The sequence below is a fragment of the Dermochelys coriacea genome, chromosome 25 (assembly GCF_009764565.3).
Source record: "Dermochelys coriacea isolate rDerCor1 chromosome 25, rDerCor1.pri.v4, whole genome shotgun sequence".
Taxonomy (NCBI): Eukaryota; Metazoa; Chordata; order Testudines; family Dermochelyidae; genus Dermochelys; species Dermochelys coriacea.
The window spans coordinates 1263103-1279104 of NC_050092.1; the positions used below are offsets into that span (position 1 = coordinate 1263103).

General features: G+C 49.5%; 1 protein-coding gene and 1 long non-coding RNA gene across 2 annotated transcripts in view; one reads left to right on the plus strand and one right to left on the minus strand.

The window, feature by feature from the left end:
* LOC119848407 (retinal homeobox protein Rx1) lies at nt 1-13329 on the minus strand. The gene is made up of 3 exons (XM_038384182.2): nt 12880-13329; nt 5351-5601; nt 1-1497 (listed from the first exon to the last, which is right to left on the minus strand). The coding sequence occupies exons 1-3, from the start codon at nt 13181-13183 to the stop codon at nt 1054-1056; spliced, it is 999 nt and encodes a 332-aa protein (XP_038240110.1). The 5' UTR covers nt 13184-13329; the 3' UTR covers nt 1-1053.
* Nucleotides 6262-16002, plus strand: part of LOC122457504 — a 24012-nt gene continuing 14271 nt past the window's right edge. Inside the window, exon 1 of the long non-coding RNA XR_006277063.1 lies at nt 6262-6434. This is a non-coding gene — a long non-coding RNA (uncharacterized LOC122457504). The remainder of the gene's footprint in view (nt 6435-16002) is intronic.

Consider the following 16002-nt stretch of genomic DNA (forward strand, 5'->3'; position numbering starts at 1 on the left):
TACTCTGAATACAACCATAAATGTATATAGTTGCATTTACCAGCAGAATCAGCAACACTCTCTGACATAGCTAAAAAAAATACCCAACAAAAATGTTCTCTAGGAAACTAGATCATTTCATTTTGTTTTTTTTAAATCTGCAGCATAAAAAATGAATAACAATAAAGAAAAAGGGCTGACGGAAGAGAAACCCGAGATGATTCCTCAAGTCCAGGGAAGGTCGCTACAGGCTGCTGGAGGACAGTGGGTTTGAACTGACAAGAGGTTTGTGCGAGAGTCCAGGTGTAAGTGCAGAGGATCTAGCCAATTGGTTGTGCCAGCCACAGGTACAGGGGGATGTTGCCCCACTCCCAGGAATGAGAGATGGGGCTCTGGAGGCATGGAATCTCATAGATGCTAAGGCTAGATGGGACCATTGTGATCATCTAGTCTGACATGTATGACACAGGCCTGAGAGCTGCCCTTGCCTTGAGCTTGATCCTCTGCCAGCTCTCACCTCTGCCATGTGCTGACCCTGAAAGGATATTCTGGAAGCGTGCCTAGGGAAAGATGAGCCAGGGCCAGCCCCTCAGCTGGTGCAAATCACTGTAGTGCCAGTGATTGACACCAGCTGCAGATCTGGCTCTCTGTGGTTGAAAACAAAACAAAGGAAATACAAACTGTCCCCTTGGTTCTGCGGAGCTGGGCTGGCTCGGACGGTCACGTCGTTGCTCTTGGAAACTTGTCTCCTTTACGCAAGGTCTCGGCTGTGCCACCCATTCAGTAGTGTCCACGTCTGCTTCCTTGCTCATGATGCCAATCAGTTCAACCCCGAGACCCTTCTAACATGTAGCAGTATGTGGGGAGGATTCCTGCCTTGCCTCACTGCGCTGAGCTCTGGCTTGGGACGTTTGGTAGCAGCCAGACAGGGTGCTGCATGGGGAGGCCTGGCAGTCCCCCTAGGGAAACACCAACATCCAACATCCATTCTGAGCAACCCAGTGTGCAGAGTAGCCAGCCTGATGGGAGCAGGAGATGGGAGAGTTGCAGGAGGGTAGGAAGGGGCATCATTAATCAAATAGGCTGCCAGGTTTTATCAATGGTCTGAATATGCTCCTTGGCTTTCATCCGTAGGGACGCGATGCTGGAGCTCCTCTGGTCGACGTCTTCCAGAGGGTACTTGTCCACAAAGGGGGTGGCACACTGGTACGGCGTGGGTGCCATGGGCTGCATGGGCTGAGCCATGGGAGGCGCAGTGTTGAGGAAGGAGTGGCTGGCGTAGGCGGGCTGCAGGGCTTGGGTGGGCCCCATGAAACCTGGAATGCTGTGGGCTGTGGTAGCGCTGGAGATGGGGGAAGTCAGCCAAGGGTCCAGAGGCAAGGAGTTGCTCATGGGCCCGACGTTGGCGGTCACTGGGGGCCTGTTGAAGGACAAAATGGGGGTGTCGTGGAGTTTCATCGAACTGGCTTCCATTTTCTCTTGCCGCCTCCACTTGGCGCGTCTGTTCTGAAACCACACCTGCAAGAGGAGAGGCTGGAGCGTGACTAACTGCCCCAGTCCTAGCCCACCAGCTTCCACCTACATTCCACACTGCAGCCTAGGACTGTCAGACCCCTGCCTACAGCAGCCACCTGGAACTCTGTGGCTGCAATGAGGAGAGAACTCAGAGTCTCCTGCCCCTACATCACCCTTTTTACTACCTGAGCTAAAGGAGAATCCTGCAATATATGGCCTAGGCCGCCGGGCTGAGCAGTTCTGATTCCACCTGTGGAAGGCAGAGCTAACACATACACGCCAGCCAGTTCTTTCCCATACTTAGTACCCAAGCAGCACCAGAACCTGTCAATTCTGAGTGATGTTTCTGTGGCTACCCACACATTATTACTGTGTTACATTTGCTGGCTATCAAATCCTGACATCTTTAGGCAGGCCAAAGGCTGGTTGATTTTTTAACTCCTGAGGGAGGATCTGGCCTCTCGTTTGGGAAGTCACTCTTGGATGATTTAGATAATACAATGCCACACAATCCTGTATAGCATCTTTCCTGAAAACCTTCCCCCAAAGTACTTTGTGGAGTTAAATAATAAGTAGCAGAGAGAAGGAAAAAACACAGTGAGGAGTGATGTGAACTAGAGAGGAAAAATAGGGATAATCAGTGAAAGGACCATTTGGACATTCAGTAAAAGATTCTTTTCCCCAAAGCTGCTGCTCAGAGCCAGTTATTCCTCCTCGGGGAGTGTGTGTGTGTGGGGAGGGGGGTCTCAGGTTAACTCCTCTAGTTTAGATCACAGAGTCATTGATTTGAAGGCCAGAAGGAATCATTGTGAACATCTAGTCTGACCTCCTGCATGTCATAGGTCAGAAAAAGTCACCCAGTGATTCCCGCATCAAGCCCAGATCTTGTCATTGAGCTAGAGCAGATCTTTAAGAAAGAGGTGCCCAGTCTTGATTTAAAGACGCCGAGTGATGGAGATTCCACCACATCCCTAGGTCGGTTGCTCCCTTTTAAAAATTAGCACCTTCTTTCTAGCCTGAGTCTGTCTCGCTTCAACTTCCAGCCACTGGATCATGATTTGCCTTTGTCTGACAGATTAACAAGCTCCCTATTGTCAAAGATCTTCTCCCCACGTAAACAGCAAGGAGTCCAGTGGCACCTTAAAGACTAACACATTTATTTAGGCATAAGCTTTCGGGACTCCTTGCTGTTTTTGTGGATACAGACGAACATGGCTACCCCTTGATACTCTTCTCCCCATGTAGGACTTATAGACCAGGATCAAGTCACCCCTTAGAAACTCCTCCCCACTATTGCCTTTCACTGGCCCTCCCCACCATCCCATCTCTCTTTCCCCCATGAAAGGCTGGGCACTCCTAGAGAGACCAGACAGCAAGTGTGAAAAATCGGGACAGGGGGTGGGGGGTAATAGGTGCCTATATAAGAAAAAGGCCCAAATATCGGGACTGTCCTTATAAAATCGGGACATCTGGTCACCCTAAGCACTCGTGACCAAAGAAGTGGGGAGGGGTGAGAGTGAGGGAGAAGAGGGGGGCAGGGGAGGTGCCAGCTCTCCTGGTGGAGTGTCCGTTTTTTAACTACTGTCAAGTTGGCTGCCCTAGTTCAAACTCATGGGCCTAACTCATTCCTAGTGCTTTCAGTTCGGTTACAGCTGAGATCAATGTGTTTAAAATGTCCTTCCCCATGCTGCTAGTAACATTTCGGGTTTATCAAAACCAATGGGCTGCCAGAAATGCTTCCAGTTTGCATTTCAATCAGCTTGGACCGGCCTGCTCCATTTCCTGTTTCTAGCCAGGGGCAGATCTTCAACTAGTGTAAATGGTAACTGATGATTCCCTGTTCTGTTCATTCCCCCGGGGCACCTGGCGTTGGCCACTGTCAGCAGACAGGATACTGGGCTGGATGGACCTTTGGTCTGACCCAGTGTGGCTGTTCTAATGTTCTTATGGTCATATGACCCTCACCAGCTGCGAATCAGCCCCCTCAATCTCTAGCTACCCAGCCTACACCTGCTTGGCAACTGGGCCCCCAGGACTCAGCCACCAGTGAAAGCAATGGATGAAGAGATGCTGTGTCTATGCTATTACACTATCTTACATGACGCAGTGTTTTTGTGCTCCCATACTATGAAGTCTTATCATATCTAATTAAAACTGAACATCAGTTATCAAAATCAATGAACAACACACCCGAAAAATGCGCCACCCTTGTATCTTTGAAAAACAGGTCTGGCTAACTTATACCACTAACAGATCTGCCATGTGCTGGCTGGTCTTTTGAATGAATCAACTGAATTTCGCTGTACATTTTAATTAGAAATATCGCCGATTGTATCAGTATCAAATACAAAAATATCTTATCCCCCAGCATGGAGGCCACTGGTGGTAGGTTTAAACTTAAGTGGATGAACATGCTTATTAATATGTCTGTTAATCCTTTAGAAAGTACCATGGAATATACATGTATTATAACCATGTATAGCATGCAGTTAATTATCTTTTAATTGATTTTCTTGCTTAATTACTCAGGGTGGTTTCCAACTTAATAAGGAGCTAGTTAATCCCCTCATTCCTGCCTTACCCATTGCTGGAGTTTGTGGGGAATGAACAAACATTGACTGAAACTCCTGTTCTGCCCTGTGTTTTACTAGTCAATCACTTGTTTCTGCGTAGGTTATGACAAAGATCTATTGATGAAAATAAAATGCTGCCCTTCTCTTTCATTTATATGGAATTGGTCTGGGGGCGGGTCCCAAGCACGAGAGATACTGTAAAGACTTGGCTGACGTGTATATGTGTGTATGTGTGCGCGTGTGCGCACCACTGCCTCTTATTAGAAAAAACAGGAACTGCTCAGCTGTGGGTCATAGGGTTTGAACTGCTAAGAGCTCATGGAGATTCTCCTTTAGCTCAGGTGTTAAAGGCTTGAGTTTATGGAGCAGCAGGATCCGCTGTGAAGTTCATGGCTATGGATCCCCTGGACATCCCCCTCTCTCTGATTGGTCACCCTCCCCCTGCACACTAATTCCTCCTCCCACCTACTGGTGGCTTGGTAGTGCTGTAGCCAACAGGGGCCGTGCGTGTAGTCATCCTCAGGCCTGGTGCAAGGCCAGTGCCACTCTGAGAGTCAAGCCCCAGGGGGCGATGAAGGCCTGTGCACCAGGTCTCTCCTCTTCTCCCTATCCCACGCATGCTGCCTCTGCTAGAGACAGAGACCGAGGCAATGAACCCTGGCTCAACTTAATGTGCGACTGTGGCCCAGCTCAGACCCCATTCAAAAAGATGAGCCATGTCCTGGAAACTAGGGCCCTGACCACATGTGGTCCTGAAAGACTCCTTGTGGTTTCTCCAGCAAAGGGGGTTGTCTTCTATGCCTGGCCTAAATTCCAGCCTGCTTCCTTAAATGCAGTTTCAATGGGATTTAATACACTTCTTCACTTTCTGTCCTAAGCTCCCCTGCGGCGTTGCTGTGTGGTGCAAAATAGCTGCTTCTGCATTTCGCCCCAGAGCTGGCTGCATTTCAGTGATGGCCAGAGTCATTCTAGTATCTATGGTTTGTTAAATCTGCAAAAGGGCTTTGTGAGACATTTAACATTAAGGCATCATTTTCAGAACTGGTTGAAATTTTTTTACATAAAAGTTTTCGTGTGTGTTGAAAATGGACTTTTAAAAAGTAAAATTAAAATTTTAACAAGAAAATTGCAGGCACGACTGAAATTTTCTCATTTTCATGAAATTTTCCACATATATTCAACTGAGTTGGACTGAACCAGTGACCTAGTGGTGAAAGGCTCCTGCTTACAGCACTGGTTAACCTGGTGCCCAGGAGTAACACGCTCGTCTGGCCCTCCCTCACCTGCACTCTGACTTCCGGCAGATTGACTTTCAAGGCCAGCTCCTCCCGGCTGTAGACGTCTGGGTAGTGGGATTTCTCAAAGGCCCTCTCCAGCTCATGCAGCTGGTAGGTGGTGAAGGTTGTGCGGTTCCTGCGATGTTTCTTCTTGGGCTGTTCCTCTTCCGTGTTCTCCGGCGTGGTGCCCTCGCTATCCACGTCTTTCCGCAGCTCACTCAGCTCTCCCTCGCATTTATTTAGGAACATGTTGGTTTCTGCAGCGGGGACAGTAGTTGGGGGTTAGATCAGAGCTGGGCAGGGAACGCTGGGCCTGCAGCTCACTAGAGAGACCCAGACAGGTCCCTCTGTCACACTACAGTTGCAGCAGGAGCAACTTAAGAATTACTATTAAGTAGCAACTGTTAAGGTGAAAACTATATCTAGGGATCAATTTACCTGCCACTGAAAGGCAGCCACCTCTGGGGTGGAAGGTGACAGCTGTTTAAAGTGCATAGTGGTGCTGCACAACAGTTTCAGGCCAGTAAGTGAGGAAGAATCAGCCTGCACAGAGTGTTTGTGCTGATTTAAATGCACTAGAACCTCAGAGTTACGAACTGACGAGTCAACTACACACCCCATTTGGAACCGGAATTGTGCAATCAGGCGGCAGCAGACACACACACACACAAAACAAATACAGTGTGTTAAATGTAAACTACTAACAAAATAAAGGGTTCAGAGTAGCAACAGTGTTAGTCTGTATTCGCAAAAAGAAAAGGAGTACTTGTGGCACCTTAGAGACTAACAAATTTATTTGAGCATAAGCTTTCGTGAGCTACAGCTCACTTCATGCATCGAATGCATCCGATGAAGTGAGCTGTAGCTCACGAAAGCTTATGCTCAAATACATTTGTTAGTCTCTAAAGTGTAACAAAATAAAGGGGAAGCAGCGTTTTTCTTCTGCATAGTAAAGTTTCAAAGCTGTATTAAGTCAATGTTCACTTGTAAACTTTTAAAAACAACCATAATATTTTGTTCAGAGTTCTGAACGTTTCCGAGTTATGAACATCCTTCATTCCCAAGGTGTTCAGAACTCTGAGGTTCTACTGTATATTGGGTAGGAACTGTGCATCTCTGAGAATAAGCTTTGTGCTCGGATTACTGCATCAGTACAAAACCTGCATGCAGACCAGCCCTAAATGAAAGTGCCTGGGGGAAGTGAAGCAATTACCCACCTGGACAGAGGGGCTAACCCTCCTGCCCTTGCAAACAGCTCCACAGGGAACTAAAATGTAGCATTCCTCCGGATCCAGCTAGTGCAGTTGCTCAGTCTGGACACAGACTCATCAGCACACTTCAGGCCACTGTTGCCTGTTCCTTGGATACCTTCCCAGATCCCCCCTGCTTCGTTTGTGAGCCCAGTAGAGATTCATGGCACAACATGGTCCAGCTCTCTGAGCACTTCACCCTTATTCATCCTTTCCTAGCTATTCCCTTCCACTCCCCTGAAACGCTGCCAAGATCTCAAGGGAAACATTCAGGTTCAAAGCAGCTCTGACTTTCCAAAACATCTCCAACCCTCACTCACAAGGGACTCTTGGCATTGAGACAGCACTAGGAGAGGGGCATCAGCAATGAAGGCCAGATAAACCAGTACCTCCCGGCTGCTTTGTGCCACTCCAGCACCACAGAGCAGCCATAAACCTGGCCAGTGAATCTGGCATTTCCGCCGCTTTGTGTCACCAGAGTGGTCAAAGCAACCAGAGTGCACTGTGAAGCTGGCCCCCGGACAGACAGATTGATGGATTCTCCTCCAAGGAAACAGGTTGTTCATTCCTTTAAGAGTTGACCTGCTCCTGCTACTTATTCCCTATACAAAGGCACAGTCCTCCCCTTCCAACATCAGAATGGGTCCCACAGCTGCCCATTGTGATGTTACCCAAACCACAGGAGTAGGCTATAGGATTGTCTAGTGGAGAGAGCAAGGAGCTTGGCTTGGCTTGGCTTGGCTTTGAGCACGTTGGGTTCTAGTCCCGGCTCTGCACTGACTGACCATGCGCCCTTGGACACATCTCTTCCCCTCTCAGTGCCTCAGTTTCCTCCATCTGTAAAATAAACTCCACATAGTGAAGCACTTTGAGATTGTTCAACAAAAGCAGCTAAGTAACGTGGTTCACATGCAGGAAGAGGGCAAGTGAGAGCATGTGACCTCTGCTCCGGGAGCTTCCGAGGAGGTGCCAGATACTTATTACCCGCAAAATCCTAATTCCCGTGTAGTCAATGGGAGTTTTGCCATTAGCTTCCACAGGGTTGGATTTGTGTTTGCATGTGCACAAGGGGGCAAGAAACCCTCCCGGCAGCACCGTGACCAGCACTGCAGCATCACAGCTACTGGGGAGGATTGCTTGAGTGCCAATGCCCCTCGCAAGAGAATCTGGACATACTTAAACTAGAACCATAAAGACATCCCCATGGAACGTGGTCCTTTCAAACAGCAGTGCTCCCCAGCTTGAGAGAGCATGGCTGGACAAGGCTGCCATGGGAAATGAGGGCCTAAGCCAGTTCCATTAAACTGGAGGAGACTTTAATGAGGTCTGATTCAGACCCTGGGTGATCTAGAGGCAAGAGCCTGTCTCACTGTCTCATAGAAATGCAGGGCTGGAAGGGTCATCCAGTCCAGCTCCCTGTGCCGAGGCAGGACCAATTAAACCGAGACCCTCCCTGACAGGTGTCTGTCCGGTCTGTTCTTAAAATCCTCCAGTGACAGAGATCCCACAGCCCCCCTGGGGAGCCTGTTCCAGAGCTTCACTGAGCCTTAGAGTTAGAAAGATTTTCCTAATATCTAACCTAAATCTCCCTTGCTGCAGATTAGGCCCATCACTTCTTGTCCTAACTTCAGTGGACATGGGGAACACTTAGTCCCCATCCTCTCTATAATGCTGCCTCCTACTCCCCGCCCAGTCTTCTTTTCTCAAGACTAAACATGTCCAGTTTTTAAACTTTTTCTCATAGCTCAGGTTTGCTAAACCTTTTAGCATGTTTGTTGCTCTCCTCTGGACTCTGCAATTTGTTCCATCTTTCTTAAAGTGTGGTGCCCACTCCTCTGAGTGCGGAGTAGAGCAGGACAATTACCTCCAGTGTCTTCCCTGTTAATACACCCCCGAATGATATTAGCCTTTTTTGCAGTTGCATCCCATTGCTGACTTGTATTCAATTTGGGATCCACTCTAAGCCCCAGATACCTTTCAGCAGTACTATGCCTAGCCAGTTCTTCCCCAGTTTGTAGCTGTGCATCTGATTTTTTTCCTCCTGGTGTGGTACTTTGCACTAACCTTTATTGAATTTCATCTTGTTGATTTCAGACCAATTTGACAAGTCATTCTGAACTCTAATTCTGGCCTCCGAAGTGCTTGCAACCCTCTCCTCTTGTCACATGCAAATTTTAGGAGCATATACTCCATTCCATATTAAATAATGGTCTGCTCCCTCTGATTTCAAAGCCCAACCCCGTCAGCATTAAACAGAGGCAGTGAGCCAGATTGTCAGCTGGAGTAAATCAGCATGACTCCACTGAAGCTGATTTACACCAGCTGAGGATCTGCCATGGTGCCTCTGCGCCCTATACAGAGTCAGAATCTAATGGATATAGTGCAGTGACCCCAATGAGAATACATCCATAGGTATATTTCCACACTTACTCTTTGTTTAAATATCAGTGAGACAAAAAGCCAGGCTGATGAATAGATCTGATCCCTGCCTTACTGCAGTGGGAGCTATGGCTGTGCAATGACTGCAGGATCTAGTTTAAACTAGTATGGAGCAAGGGAACTTCTGTGTGTGTCTGTGACTAATCACCAATACCAAAGGCATTTTCTTTCACTGTCTATGACTCTGCCTACGTGAAGGAAATTTGCGCCATTATAACTATTTTGGTCTATTATCAGAATAAACTATGGTGGTGTCATTCCACTGGGCTGGAATTACAACAGTGGAATTTCATCAATGTAGCACAGATTTTCTTAACACAGGCTGGGTTTGGGAACGCACTGTCCAGTTAATGAGTAAAGTATACCCTCATCTGGGGTAAATCAGATGGACTTCAATGAAACTACACTGATTTTTCACCAGATGAGGTTCTGAAGATTATATATATAATGCAGATAGATCAATAGCATCTATCTATCTATCTATCTATCTATCTATTTTAAAGGGTGATTATTACATTGTTTGTGAAAGCTATTGATTATATGCGTATTAAAAATAAGCTTCCACAATTTAGTGTCCTGTCAAGAGCGGAGAAAAATTATACGAAAAACAAAAATTAAAAATAAGTTTCGTATGAAAGCTCAAATTAATAAACCACCTGCCATGTAAATTAATTCAAACCTTAACTTAATATGGCTGTAAATCACAATCAGCATGGGATTTTTAATTCTTTCAGTTTAAATCGTTTTCTTTTTTCTTTCTTTTACTAACTGACTTAGCAGAGCAAAGTAAAAATTCTCTTGTAATGTCTTTGACAATATATTTGTCCATTCAATACAGATCATTTAAGAAAATAATGAGGAGTCCAGTGGCACCTTAAAGACTAACAGATTTATTTGGGCATAAGAAACCACTATGGTTTTTTTACCCACAAAACTTATGCCCAAATAAATCTGTTTGTCTTTAAGGTGCCACCAGACTCCTCGTTTTTGTGGATACAGACTAACAGGGCTACCCCTCTGATACTTAAGAAAATAATGAAATTCTCATAACTAATCCCTGCAGTTGTCTTGAAAAAAGACAGGCAGCTGTCTGACCAGTAAAATCCACATTTCAGAGATGCAATAGAAATAGGCTAAAGTAAGATTTTTTAAAAAGAAAAATCCGCTATAGAGTGTCTGAAAAAAATCACAAATATAAACTGAGATTTAACCTGCTCAAATATTTTTTTTTTAAAGTTCACCATCTTTTTGGTGTTTCTCTTTTAAAATATTAATTAGATCTGGACAATCTTTACTTGCTGGAGATAATATGGCCCTTGAAATTCTATGACATAAAAGTGCAGATAAACTACGGAAACCAGTGGTAGAAAAACTAGAGACTCCTTTAGCTCCCAACCCCCAGCTCTGCTATGTGGCAGTTCTGAAGGGTATTTATTCCCTTTAACTACAAAACGAACAGAGAGAAAACAGCAGAGGGAATAAAGGGCCCATCAACATGGCTTCCCCCAAAAGTACCTGGTTTCTTTACCTCTCTGCCCCCACCCCCTGTTTCTGGCTAATGACCTTTTTCCCCCTGAGTGTTTATAAGCGTTTTCAAACCTAGGAACATTTTGTCTTTAAGCTTTTTATCCAGTGTATCTGAAATCTTTCTGCAGCATTTGATAAGGATTACCAGCTCCTTTCTATCGGTAGGGATCTAATACAAACATTTAAATAAAATGAAAATACATAATCCCAGGATATTTCTTCAAAGGGAAATGTGATCAGATCTCGCTGGGATAATGATGTACCGGAGTGTGTGGTGTGCCTCACATACACATGTGCACACACAAATACATACATATGTGTGAGTCTAAAGAAATCCAAAAGGGAATTACATTAAGTAACTAAAACTAAATAAATAACTAAATAAAAGATCCCACTGTATATATGTGTGTGTACATTATATATGTACACACGTATAGATACCTCTATACTATAGACACGTGTGTGTTTGAAGAATTAAAAAGGAAATTAAATTAAGTAACTAACTAAATAAGATGAAAGAAATAAAAGATCTCTCTTCCTTTGTTTGTGTGTATATAGATAGATAGATAGATTGTATGGAGACGGATAGATAGATGATCGATTGATCTATGGTACAGTATACACATATTTACATATATACATGCATACACATATGTAGGACGACACATACAGACACACGTGTGTACACACACTAACATATACAGGCTTTTAGTTAAATGTTCTTATGAATTTCTTTCAGATAACCACAGGTTTCAGAGTAGCAGCCGTGTTAGTCTGTATTCGCAAAAAGAAAAGGAGGACTTGTGGCACCTTAGAGACTAACAAATTTATTTGAGCATAAGCTTTCGTGAGCTACTGAATGAGCATCCGATGAAGTGAGCTGTAGCTCAGGAAAGCTTATGCTCAAACAAATTTGTTAGTCTCTAAGGTGCCACAAGTCCTCCTTTTCTTTTTTCAGATAACGTGAACACTGTTTTTAAGGCCCCTTTCCGTGTCTGATCCGTTCCTGCTGGGATCCACACTCAGTGGTCCAAGCGGATTACACATCGTGCCGGTGTCTCCGGAGGGCCCCGGCCCCCAGCGTTGCCGGGAGCGGGGTGTTGGCTCTTTGCTGTTCACTCCTTGGGCAGCCGCTGGCAGATGACCCGCGGGGCTGGAGGATGCCCCGGGCCGGCCGGTCCTTCCGCAGCGGGGCTGCCCCGGCGCTAAGCCTGGGAGCGAGCGGTGTCGCTCCGCGCACCCCGGTGCAGGCCAGGGAGCCGACCGCCGGCCCGGCCCAGACCTCGGCAGGGGACTTGCCCGGAGGAAGGAAGGGAGCGCCCAGTGCCCGACTCACGAGGCTGCCTGGGCCGGAGCTGGCACCGCGAGCCCCGTGCGCCCCTGGGTCCCGCCCCGCTCGAAGGACCGGCCCGGCGGCTGTCCGGGGAGCCGAGCGCTCCGCCCCGAGCCGCCCCAGCGCCGCTTACAGGGGCTCCCCGGCTCTCCCCGCCAGGCCGGGCGGTGCAGCCCACACGGGGGCAGGACCACTCAGAAGCGGGCCCCGCTTCTTTCTCCAGACTCCGCGGAGTGACCCCGGGCTGGCCCGGGCGGCTGCTGCCGAGCCCTGTCCGGATCACAGACCCGAACCGAGCCGGCAAACAGACCCCCCCGCGCCACGCTTGGACCCTCGCCGCCGGAGGGCGGACTCGGAGGGCCGCGAGCGGCTCTCCCCGGGATCGGGCTCCAGAGGCGCAGAAAAAGCTCGGGAACGCGCCGGGGGAAGCGGGAGTCTCAAGAGGGCGAAGCTTCAGAGACTTGGTCAATTATTGTGAATTGTTACCGGGGCGGGGACCACCCCGGCCCGGGCCAGGCGCCGCCGCAGAACCGGGCTCTTCGCGTTTGGGAAAGAGAGAAAAAGTCTCCAAAAAGTTGGATCTAAACACGGGGACGGAGGCGCCCGGGGCTCCGCGCTCACAGCCGGCCCACTCCCCTAGCGCCCCCCCCCAGCACCCGGGCACGGCCCTTTTCAGGGGCTCCCCGCCCCGGGGCGCCCGGCTGCCGCTGCCATTGGCCTGCCTCCCCCAGCCCCGACGGCACAAGCCCGGCTGGCTGCACGGCACCGTGCCGGGCAGCGAGGACGCTTGTTGGCGGCCCTGACCCTGCCGCTGCGCCCGGCGCTGCAGGGAGAAGCTCCCAGCGGGGGGCGACTCGGGCGCTGCGCTGGGCAATCGGCTGCCGGGCAGGAGCCCCAGAAGGGGCGTTGAGATGCTCCGGCCTGGAGCGCCTGGGCCCGGTTGTGGCCCCCGCCGGCGCCTGGATGTGACTTGCGAACCCATTTACCGTACAGAGCCGCCTCCTCCGGGTGCGAGCCCAGGGGCTGGGCGCTGCAGGGGACCGGCGGCTGCTCCGCGCTGCTGGCCTCCCCCAGGCTGCTCGCGCTGCTTTTGCTGGCCGCGAGGCCGGGCACCTGCAGGGGGCCCAGGAGCGAGTCCTGATCCCTGCTAAATCCCAGGATCACGTCGATGCTGTGCACGCGCCCTGCACCCCCCGCGCCGCTTCCGCAGCCCTTCAGCAACACCTGCTGCTGCTGCAGGGCCCCTGCCTCCAGCACGTTCATGGGGCCCTCTTGCAAGGCCAGGTGCATTCAGACAGGGAAGCAGGGGGCTGGCAGTGTATGTGGGGAGGCGGGGAGAGGCTGGAGTTGGGGGTGTCTGGGGATGGGTGAGTGGAAGGATGGGTGAGGCGGGTCTGTAACTGTGGGGTCAGTGGCTGGGAGTGAGTGGAAGGATGGGTGAGGTGGGTGGATGAGTGGCTGAGGTGCAGGCAGCCAGCCCCGCTCCTGGCACCATCCTCTCTCTCTGTCTCTCTTTCACCCTCTTCTCATTTGTGCAGCTCTTTTCATCTACAAGGAAAGAAGAGAGAGAAGGAGGGTGAGGAACGCACTGGCCCCCGTCAGAATCGCAGTCCACTGCCATCACCCACCCCTCTGGCCCAAGGATGCAGCAGCACCAGGCTCCCAGGACAGGAACATTCCCTAGACCAGGTGACCAGGGTTCATCCCTGGCTAGGGCAGAGCTCCAGGGCCCCAAGCAGCTGTGCAGGCTGGAGGAGCCAGACCTACCATCATCCCGTGTTTCTGAGCACCTCCCTATCCACATCCTATCCCTACATCCACCTCTGCTTTGGAGAGCTCTCCACTGGGCCTGGTCTTTTCCCGGGCAGCCTAGAGACACTCTGCCCTCCTGGAAGGGATCTGGACAAGTGAATTCGGCCATATGTGCTGGAACAAGGGGTGCTGGGGGGGGGGAGCTGCTGCATCCCCTGGCTTGAAGAGGTTTCCATCAGATACAGGGTTTACAGTTTGGTTGAGTGGCTCTCAGCATCCCCACTGTATTAATTGTTCCAGCACCCCTGAAACCCTGTCAGAACAGACTCTGGGTTGGCCCCTTGTCTCAGGGGGTGTGAATGGCCCAGTAGGGAGTAGACAGCCCAGAGGACAGATGCTCTCCACCTCTGTGCCTTGTGAGGCCCACTGGTGCCCATGAACCCACATGGCGAAGGGGGGAGGGTGTTGGCCTTGGAGTCTGGATTCGGCTTCAATTTCCCTTCCACTAGATTGGTCCTTAGCAAAGAATTCTTTGTGTGTTTGTGCATGTGTGTCTGTGGGGTGTGTGTGTATGTCCATATCTGGGGGCAGGGGGGACTGTGCATGTCTGGGGTGTGTGGGCATGTCTCTAGGGGTGTGTCTGCAGGGGAGGGCTGTGGGGGGCCTGGGTGTGCCTGTGTCTGTGTGTGTGTGTTTGTAGGGTCCATAGCCTGAGTGGCCATGTGCTTGTTTGTGGGTGAGTGCATGTGTTTAAGTGGTGCAGTATTTGTGTGGCATGTATGCATGTGGCGTTTGTTTGTGTGGTCTGTGTGTGTTGGGGAGGGCTTCTTGCCTGAGTGACCACTTACCTGTTTGTGTGCAGTGTGCTGTGTTGTGTATGTGTTTGTGCAGTATGTGTGTGTGTGGAGGGGAGGCTAAGAGCTGGTTGCCTGGGTGACAGTTTCCCTGTTCCCTTTACACCAAGTCCAAGGCGGCCTGTTCAGTTGGGAACGCCCCAGCACCTGGCCGCTCAGTTTTGTCACCTCCATCCTCAAACCTCTAGAGGTCTGAGCTGCAGCTATTGAATCCAGGGACCAAGCTGCTGTAGGAGCAGGGATGGGTCATCCGCTTCCTGGCTGGGGTTAGTGGGCGCCTGTCTTCTAGGACGAGCAAAAATATGGATTTTAAAAAATCAACTAATAAAGAGCCAAAGTGCCTGTGATGCAGGAGCCTACAACAATGCGAGCTGGGGCAATGGGCAGGCAGCTGGGGCAATGGGCAGGCAGCTGGGGCAAAGGGCAGGCAGGCAGCTGGGGCAATGGGCAGGCAGGCAGCTGGGGCAATGGGCAGGCAGCTGGGGCAAACCCACCAGTGAGTGGGATCCCACAGTATAGCTGGGATGGGGTAAGGGGCTGGTCATGCATTTCTCTCTAATTTCCCCTGCAATCCCAGCACCTCTGCTTTAACCGCACACACAACAAGGAAAGAGGAAAGCCAGTGAGACATAACCAATGGAAAGAATGAGACTAGATAATCCTGCTGAGTGGGAGCAGGAATAAAACAAGCAAGGCATTAAAAGAATAACAGAATCAGATACATAAATAATGAAGCAAAACAAGAGGACGGAATGATACATAAGGGAATAAAGCGGGAGTAAATCAGAAAATAAATAATAAATAAATTAAACAATAACATTTAATAATGTCTAAAAAGGAAGAACAAAAATCCAATTTCTCTGTTTGTCGATCTGTCCTTATACACACCCATCTATCTGCGGAGCCACCTGGATCTGACCCTCTGTTTGAAATAACCCCTTTCTCCTTATGTTTTTAAATCCCAGATCAGTGCAGCCCTTCCTCCTGTTAGAATTGGGCCAGCGCTTTCCTTTCCACCTCTGTTTTCATTTTGACATGCAGAGATCCTGTAGAGTCCCCTGTGCTACCCCCTCCTCTCCTTATTGGCTCCCATGCCCTCCTGAGGCCCTGTCTCACATTTTCACTCTTTCATTTTCATTGGCGCCACCCTGGTTAGAAAGATCACTCTACCTAGCAGAAACAAAAAGGCCCCACAACCTCAGAAACTTGATTGGTTATGTAAATGACCAGAGATGGCAGAGGGCACAGATACTGCAGTCTTTGCCATGCTCCCCCCAAACGGCAAGCCTTGGGCAGGTGCAGAATTTGCCCCCTGATGCACAGTCCCATTGGCCTGACTGGAGCTGCCCTCCCCACAAATGGAAAAGTCAAACTACGCCTATGGTCTTTGCTCAGGCAGAACACCGATTGGTGTCCTAATGCATAGTGCAACCATCTCCCCTTCTAAACATTCCATCTGCTGGTCCCATTCCTGTTAGCAAATCAATTCAAATGAAAAAAAGG

Coding starts and splice junctions, on each gene's coding strand:
- LOC119848407 (XM_038384182.2), bottom strand. CDS start 13,183: ATGCACCTGGCCTTGCAAGAGGGCCCCATGAACGTGCTGGAGGCAGGG. Junction 5,602..12,879: donor GGAGGAGGCGGCTCTGTACG/GTAAATGGGTTC, acceptor TCCCCGCTGCAG/AAACCAACATGTTCCTAAAT. Junction 1,498..5,350: donor TGCCGGAAGTCAGAGTGCAG/GTGAGGGAGGGC, acceptor CTCCTCTTGCAG/GTGTGGTTTCAGAACAGACG.